At 31.9% G+C, this 8847-nt stretch overlaps 1 protein-coding gene across 2 annotated transcripts; it reads right to left on the reverse strand.

Annotated features, from left to right (window-relative positions):
- Positions 1-2837: 2837 nt before the first annotated feature.
- On the reverse strand, positions 2838-5417 carry LOC141724159 (uncharacterized). Of its 2 annotated transcripts, none has more exons than XM_074526169.1 (4): positions 5235-5417; positions 4688-4982; positions 3952-4061; positions 2838-3850 (listed from the first exon to the last, which is right to left on the reverse strand). In XM_074526169.1, the coding sequence occupies exons 2-4, from the start codon at positions 4968-4970 to the stop codon at positions 3122-3124; spliced, it is 1122 nt and encodes a 373-aa protein (XP_074382270.1). In that variant the 5' UTR covers positions 4971-4982; positions 5235-5417; the 3' UTR covers positions 2838-3121. The 2 variants fall into 2 exon arrangements, with proteins under 2 accessions (XP_074382270.1, XP_074382269.1); XM_074526168.1 differs by having other exon boundaries at positions 2844-3850; positions 4688-5042; positions 5235-5416.
- Positions 5418-8847: the final 3430 nt, after the last annotated feature.

Genomic DNA, 8847 nt, shown 5'->3' on the forward strand with positions numbered 1-8847 from the left:
AGTCCGGCTCGATCCGAGAAAAGTCCGGATTTAAGCCCCGATCTGGATTTAGGGCCAACCCGGTCCAAAGCTCGGTACGGCCCGACCCGGTCTTATAAAAGCCCGGATTTAAGCCCCGATCTGGATTTAGGGCCAACCCGGTCCAAAGCTCGGTACGGCCCGACCCGGTCTTATAAAAGCCCAGATTTTATGATGATTATTAATAAATATTCGAATAAAACTTTAAAGAAATTATGTTTTATCCAACTTTATTTTATAGTTGAATATAATTTTGAATAAAAGATCTAAATTTCTAATATAATTTTAATTCAAAATCATAAATTGAATATATTAATATCGAATTACCGAGATGTAAATTTTATATTTTAAACTAATCTAAGTTATAACATGAAGAAATTATTCCAAATTCTAGTTAAAAGTGTGTACATATAAATAAAAGCCTAACCTTGCAAATACAATCTAAAAAATGCAAATAAATATTTATTATTACAAAAAAAATATTATTAATAAGAATTTATTTAAAAAAAATCCGGTGGCCCGACCCGTCCCGATCCGCGGGCCTAAACGGGCCTAGTTATTTTGAATGAAATCCGACCTGATTTTAAAAAAAAACACGTCCCAGCCCGATTTTAAAAAATCCGGATTTTTCAAAACCCAACCCGAATTCGGCCCGATCCAGTTTTTGTGTATCTCTACTCATAGCCACCTCCCTACTTGGATATGAAAACCCATATCTTGGGGGTTCGAGTAATGGATATAAAATTTTATTTTTTTGAACCAAACATCAGGGTTGAAATGACTGAAACTCATACCTGATTGCAGAATTTGGCGAACCAAATAACCCCGGTCAAACTTTCGAACTATTAAGCAATGATATTAAAGGGCTTTTTTCATAAATACCCAAGTCAAAATTTTTTTTTGTAAAAATGCTATAAATTTTTAAAATAAATTGCAAAAATACTATCTTTCAAAAAATATTTCTAAAAATACGGAGTTTGCATTTGCAACCATATCAGCAACTGCTAGCAATCATATATGCAACCACAAATGCAAATTTGAAAAAAATCTATTAAAAATTACATTTAGTTGCAAAATAAGATGCTCACGTGATTACAAATTGCGAAAAATGAGTGCGCCTGCAGGGCCATACTCTTCTGTCTACCACCTAATCCTAAACCAGACAATCCAATCAATCCATCGCCGCTCCACTCTCCATTACTCTGTCCTTTCTCCATCTGCACCGCAAACAACGACCGACTCCCATCACCTCCCTCCTCTCTCCCAATTTTCCTCCTATCACCTATAGCAGCTCCACTCCCATTCATACGTTGCGCAAACCTACCATCCTCTTTCGATAACAAATGCCGAGGCAATCTCAGATTCATATTCACCTTCGCATAATAATACGAAATGTAAGTCGGATAAGACATAATTTTCTCTTCACGTCGGATCAGACCTATACGCCGATGAGTGAAGCTCCAGCGCCGGTGCCGTCGGCAGAGATGGCGGTGGTGGTGTCGGCGGCAGAGGGAGGTTGTGGTTATGAAGGAAGGGTAGAGGGTTGAGGAGGAGGTTGTGGCGGAGGAAGATGAGCCGAGGAAGGATAAGATGATAAAGAGGGCTAAGGGATGGTATTTTTTTGCAATTTAATTGTTTGTATGTTTAAAAAGATAGTAAATTTGAAAATTTTTAAGTAAGGTAGTAGATTTGCAAATAAATATCCAAAAGTTGGTATATTTGACAAATTTCCTATTAAATATTATGTATAAATAATTAACAAAAAAATAATTATTATGTATAAATCAACTATAAAAAAATATGAATATAACACATAAATAATAAATATGAATTAGTGATTTGTGATATTATTTTTGTAAATTTTATGAAAGGTTAACGAAATTTATATAGAATAATGTATTATAATCATTTAATTAATTAAACTGCTTCCGATTAATCAATCAGATTAATTACCGATTATCCAATTAATCACTGAAATTTCCCCGAACGATGCCGATTAGCGAATTTTAGAACACTCATTTTATTACAATTTTTTATTTTTACTCTTTGTTAAAAAAAACCTTATTTTATGAAGGAAAAAGATTTTATTTTCGGATACCCATCAAAAGGGTATCTCGTCAATTATAGGTCATAATTAAAGAAATGCAAAAACATCAACTTTTAGATTAAGCGATATAATACTATAATACATATCTTAAAATTAATATTACTAATACACATTCGAATAACAAAAATTATGAAAATATAAAATAATAAGTTTCATATTGTGAATTTATGATAAGCTTGTCTAGGGTGATAGGCGTTTTAGACATGAGATACCAAATTTTAATTAATTTTTTTCTCCTTGGTGCTTCAAATGTGTTTAAAAATACCCAAACTTCAAATCCCTATTAAAATATGTGAAAAATTAGTATTATTTGCCTTGAAACTTTGAAAAATTGGTATTATGTAGTTTGAAAAATTGGTATTATTTGCCATTCGAGTAGCAATCTCATTACTCATTCTCATTTAATGGAAACATAAACAAATATAACTGATTGGGATGGAAAACAGATTTTACCAATATGGAAATGGAATTGAATTTTGTTTGCTTTCCCATTTCCATCCCTTCTTTATACCAGTAGTAGCAGATTGCATTCATTTTCGTTTAAATCAACAATACAAACAGCTCATATAACAAATTTTTAACAGAAGTAGCAATTGTTTTGTGTGGCCATTACTTTTGTTATCTCATAATCTCACAATCATTTCTTCATTCGTCTTTTGCAAGAGGAACTTGTGTATACCAGTCTCCCAGTAGCACAACATCCTGCAATTGCTTTGAGAGTTTAAGTGTACCTAAAACTCGAATAGTACCGGAGCTGGTAGGGGAGCTACAGACTCCTTTAATTTTTTTTACATTTATCCAACGTTGAAATTACTGACACCCAAGTTCAGAGCATTTCACAGTTTCTGCAGCATCGATTTTTATAAGCATTCTGAGTTCTGACATTGCATTGTCGAAAGACATACATCTACATACATAGTACTTTGGTAACAGAATTACAAAGCATAGACTCAGAAGTGCATTGCATTGTCGAACAAACAAAACATTCATCATGCACTATTCACGTTGCACATACTTGGGATTTGGCTTAGTTGCCCGTTGAGACAATCTAAGTTGCATTGCCGCATCATCTTTTTTATCCCCATCACCTTCATGTCCTGTCACTTCAACTACCACATCAGCTCGGGAAACATAATCATGGTGCATTGTCTTAGCAAGCTCATTTACATGGTCCTCCAAAGATTTGCCCTCACAATTGCCTAGGGATGCAACAAAATTGTCCAAGCAAATCTTGTAACTATTTGAAGTTTCGTATATTGCCTTTTTACCCGAAGCTTGGGCATCTTCTACCTGCTTGACAGCCCTTTCCAACTTCTCCTCGATATCACCTTCTACCTGCTTGACAGCCCTTTTCAACTTCTCCTCGAGGTCACGCCTCTCATTAACAAATTTGAGTGCAGCCTCATTTATTGCCCTCTTGGCAAAGGCCTTGGCATCATCTGCCTCTTTGATAGCCTTCTCTAACTTCTTCTCTAGATCTTGCTTCTCACTAACAGCTTTAAGTGCTGCTTGTTGAGCTTCATGCTTCTCACCATAAGCTTTAAGTGCTGCTTGTTTAGCTTCATTACATTCCTTCTCAAACTTTTTCTTCTTCTCATCCCAGCTGGCTATCTGATCATTCCACTTCTCGATCTGAATAAGGTCAGGTACTTGCTTCCCCAACTCTTTTATTTTCTTTTTAGCAGTCTCAAAGCTAGTGTTCAGCTCAGCAACAGTTGAGGCGATCTGAAAGACAGGGTATTAATTGAATACAAAAGTAGAAGTCAATAACGTAGTTTATCAAGACATAAACGTAACTGCACTCTAAGAGGCCAGTGGCAATTTACCCTGTGAGCCTGCATTTGAGCCTGTGTACCAGTAATTTCCACAGTTTCCATGTTACTCCTGTACTCAGGTTCAGGACGGCGGACCGGTAATTTATGCACCGCACCTGATGCTGGAACAGGCAGTGAAAAGTGAGGCGAGAAGTAAAAAAACACAAGTATATAGAATAACTAATTTACACAGAAAGAAGGGCACGATGACTCAAAGTCCATGATTTCAAGGGTTATCACATCATTATATTTGACTGCTTCCATATATTTTTGATGATTTTTGAAACTCATTGGGCTCCATTTTGGAAAGTCGGTCAAAAGACTTTACGCAATTCTGTTGAGCTCTAAGTCAGTGATACTCTGATAATCCTGATGAAAGAAATGTGTTCGTACTTCATATACAAACCATATAACTTTGTTGCAAACTAGAAACGATGTTCTAGTACTGCTCACTGTAAACTTTCCCCTCACCAAAATAGCAGAACAAAATAAACTACCACTTAAAAGAAACTTCTGAAGCTATCAATCTATACATTTTCATTTACAAGAGGGCATTAAAATATTATAATCTTACATTCATGATATGGTTTCCAGGAATCAGCTGAATACTCTAACAATTCTATAACTCATTTTTTTTAAAAATATCATAGAGGACACGCGAAGGAACCACCTCGCAATTATAACTATAAACCTTGAAATGCAGTGGAATATGAAAAGGAAAACTGCCAACATAAATCCATAGTCATACCTAAACTTTCTGGAATGGCACCGTTCAGTGCTTTACTCTGTGAACCACCAGCTGAGACTGATCCTGTTGGAACTAAAGTCCGATTTTTAACAGGGAAGACAAGAAATTTGGAGGAAAACCCGGCTGGGGGTGACTGATCAGCAATCGGCAACGGTGACACTGAGTGTATAATCGGTGCATTAAGTCCATATTTTCTTGGTCTGCCTCTCTTTCTTTTTTCCCTCCAGCTGCCATCTGTAACTCCCACATCCGTGACTCCCTTCCCATTATCTACCGAGTCCATTCTTTTCGGTATCTAGTAGTAATCAGAGGACAAATGGTCCGGATAAGAAGTAAACGGAAATCACAAGGAAATCTGTAAATTCAGAAATTTAATACCGAGGAAAAGGTTTTTGTAAGAACAAGATGAATTAATCAACACAAGTAAACACAACAATTACATTCTGACTAGAAATCTTGAAGCAGGATTTTGGCATTAAAGACCATGATAGTTCCAAACAATTTACAAGAATAGATCTAAGAGTCAAAACCAGATTAAAGTTCATACCTCAGGGGCTAAAAGTTTAAACTAATTTGCATATAAGCCTTGCTCTGGAAAGATTTGTGTCCCCTCTCCTTGTTTTGTTTTTGGTTATTATTGTTCTCTCCGGCTCTCTGTTTTGACTAGATAGAATTCACATCTATATTGGTGAGTCACCACTCCAAGTTCCATCTGGTTGTGCCAAATGTCCTTCATGCAGCAGCAATATATAAAACCCGGAAAATGTTTATTTCCATGTACACCATGACAATAAAAAGAAAATGGGATGTGGAAAAATTAACTTACATAACAGTGAAAGCTGCTCTCCACTGATATCTTTTCACCACTTTCAAAAAAATTGGTAGCTTTATTTTATATATATATATATATATTTCTAAAAAAGTTAACTAAACTTCCAACTTTGTTTTCCAAATAAATCACAAATATCAAATTTCAGTTGGTTATACTGCCATTAAATAATTTCACAAAAAATTGAGAAAATGTCTCAAATTTGGGTTTCAAGACGCCTCTTCCATTCGGAAGGTGGAAGCATTGTTCACAAAAACAAGAACTTAGGAAGGTAAAATAGGAGAAGAGAGTTTTGCTCAAATGGTGCAACATGTTTCTTCGGAAACTACCATTAGGCGTTTAACAAAAGATGCTGACAACTGGTGCAACTGATGTACGCGAGGATCATCTTTTCATAATCAGCTTTCCGCTCCTCCGCCTTGGCTCCATACGGAGCTTTATCCTGTTACAATTTAAAACAAAAAAAAATCCGCAATTTAAACAATGTCCATCTAAAAAATCAAACTCATCAAAATCAAACAATCAACTCACAGCTTCTGATGCTACAGCTTCATATATTGACTTTTTAAAAGGCGCTCTGGAAGCCTTCTCCTGTTTCTCCTCTATAAAGTATGGAGAGAAGATAATAAAATAAGACTTATTCTCGATTACAAATAACAACTATACATCATAAAAAAATATTCTAACAAGTAAATCTATATATATTATAATAAACGAAATATTAAAAGTTTGGTAATCGGTCGGTCGGTGCTTACTAAAATTACTTAATTATCTTTAATTATTTATTCTATAACTAATTAGTAATTATTTATTCTATAACTAATTAGTCAGTTAGTCGATCGGTCAATTACAATTCTTATTAATATTGGAATCAACTTCCTCTATCAATTTAAATTCTATTTCATATACAACTCTATATTATTATTAATTGATATTAAAGTCAACTTCTTCTACCAATTTTAAATTCTAATTCATATTTACTTCTATATTATTCTAATTGATATTTACTGACTAAAATAAATTTAAGCAAACTAAATATAATTAGTTGAATTTAATTCATATAATGTGTATCGGGTTAAGAAAAAATAATATATACTATCAACCCGTCTTAAAAATTATACTATTGAACTACGATAAACAAAATAATATATATTAGTCATTCAAGATAATTAAAATATAATTCAACCAACTAAAATAAAATCATATATATTAATTATTCGGGCTAAAACAAAACAATTTTATTGATCCGGGCATAAAAATTAAATTTAAACTAAATTTAATTAGTTGAATTTGGTCATAGTAATGGGTCTCTGGCTAAAATAAAATTAAGCAAACCGCTAATACGGGATAAATCAAATTAATATCAGATTGAGCAAAATTAGTATCCTATTGATATGAACCAAAAATTAAATTTTAACTAAACATAATTTTTTTTAAAACACACAAAAATGATCAATAAAACTATATTATTCGATCAATACTTTTATCTTTTTCAAATAGCTATTTTTTTATCTTAGGAAACCCGCATCCGCTACTCTTCGGGTGCGCACTGGGTAAACCAAGGTAAACCGCATTTAAGCGACATGCTCTGTCTTAGGAGGTAAAATTATAAATTCTTCTCCCGTGGGATTCAAACATGTGACCAAAAAGACAGTTATCCCCTCTTTAACCAGCATAGTCAACCCTTGCGGGCACAAATAACTATTATAGTTTATCCATCAAGTAATAACATCTCTAAAATAATATTTTTGTTAAAGTTTCAACATAATAGAAACATTATATTTTTATTCTCAAAAAACTATAAAATCGTTGTAATAATATTTTTAAAAAACTATGAACATATACGTGTATTAATATAATTATCACGAAGTCATATCATTTAAAAAGGTAGAAATAAAAAAATAATGAACAAATTTAAAAAAATTAATTTAAAATATTTTTGTTTAAAAAATTATATATTATTAAAAAAGATTTGTGCATCCGTGCATCGCACGGGTTTTAAGCTATTAATAGACGAAATATTAAAAGTCTGGTAGTTGGTTGGTCGGTATTTGCTGAAATTACTTAATTACCCTCACTTAATTATTCTAATTCTAATTATTGGGTCGATCAATTTAATTTTAATTGATATTGAAGTCAACTTACTCTATTGCTTTACCAATTTCAATTCTATTTTATATCAAACTCTATATCATTATAATTTATATTAAATTCAATTTCTTCTATCAATTTATATTTTAATTCATCTCGAGTTTGTTATTATTCTAATTTGTTACTTCGGACTAAATTAAATTTAAGCAAACTATAATTATTAAGATTTAGTTGATATATCATATAAATCGGGTTAAGATAAATTAATAATAATATCCATCCTCCTAAAAAGATTATACTAATGAACTCGGATAAACAAAATAATATATTTTATTTATCCAGGAAAAAAACATTATACAATTGATTCAGACTAACATAAAACTAAAATAAAATTACAATTCGACCAATAAAAATAAAATCATATATCCTAATTATTCAGTCTAAAACAAAGTTATCTTATTAATTCGGACTTTAAAAAAAGTTAAAATTAAACTAAAACTAATTAGTTTGATTTGGTCGGTGTATTGAGCATCGGACTAAAATAAAATAATGTAAATCACTGATCCGAGATAAATCAAATTAATATTAGACTAAGTATAATTCGTATCCTATTGATGTGAACTAAAAAATCAAATTTTAATTAAAACATAAATATTATTTTTATAAAAATACACATAGAATTATCAATAAAACTATATCATTCAATCAGTAATATTGTCTTTTTCAAATATATTTTATAGAATTATAGTTAATCGATTAAATAATCACCATGCTAAAATAATATCTTTTACGGTCCGAACACAACGGAGACATTATATTTTTACCCTCAAAAAATGATAATTTTGTTATAATAACATTTCCCCCTTACCAATGCTATCATTTTAAATAAGTTTAAATGTTCTAAAAAAGTTATGAACATATAGGTCTACTAATATAATTATTATGAAGTCATATCATTTAAAGTTTTAAACGAACAAAATTAAGAATTGAATTCAAAATTTTTAAAAAAATATTATAATAATAAAAAAAATGTGCAATCTGTGCATCGCACGGGATTTAAACTAGTTATTATAATAATAAAACTATCCAATAATATAATATCATTATATATGTTAACATCCCCCTTCAAAGTCACGATATTTAATCGGGAGTTTGCCAACCCAGAGACGTAGCTACGTAACCAAACAAATCCAAAAACTGCAACACCAGATTCAAGAGCATCCAAGTAAAACCAAAAATA

The sequence above is a fragment of the Apium graveolens genome, chromosome 5, assembly GCF_009905375.1.
Source record: "Apium graveolens cultivar Ventura chromosome 5, ASM990537v1, whole genome shotgun sequence".
NCBI lineage: Eukaryota > Viridiplantae > Streptophyta > Magnoliopsida > Apiales > Apiaceae > Apium > Apium graveolens.

Excerpts from the sequence above, each read along its gene's own strand:
- LOC141724159 (XM_074526169.1), bottom strand. The coding sequence starts at position 4,970 with ATGGACTCGGTAGATAATGGGAAGGGAGTCACGGATGTGGGAGTTACA. Across the intron at positions 4,062-4,687 it reads TGCCATTCCAGAAAGTTTAG|CATCAGGTGCGGTGCATAAA; the intron begins GTATGACTATGG and ends TGCCTGTTCCAG. Across the intron at positions 3,851-3,951 it reads CTCAAATGCAGGCTCACAGG|ATCGCCTCAACTGTTGCTGA; the intron begins GTAAATTGCCAC and ends CCTGTCTTTCAG.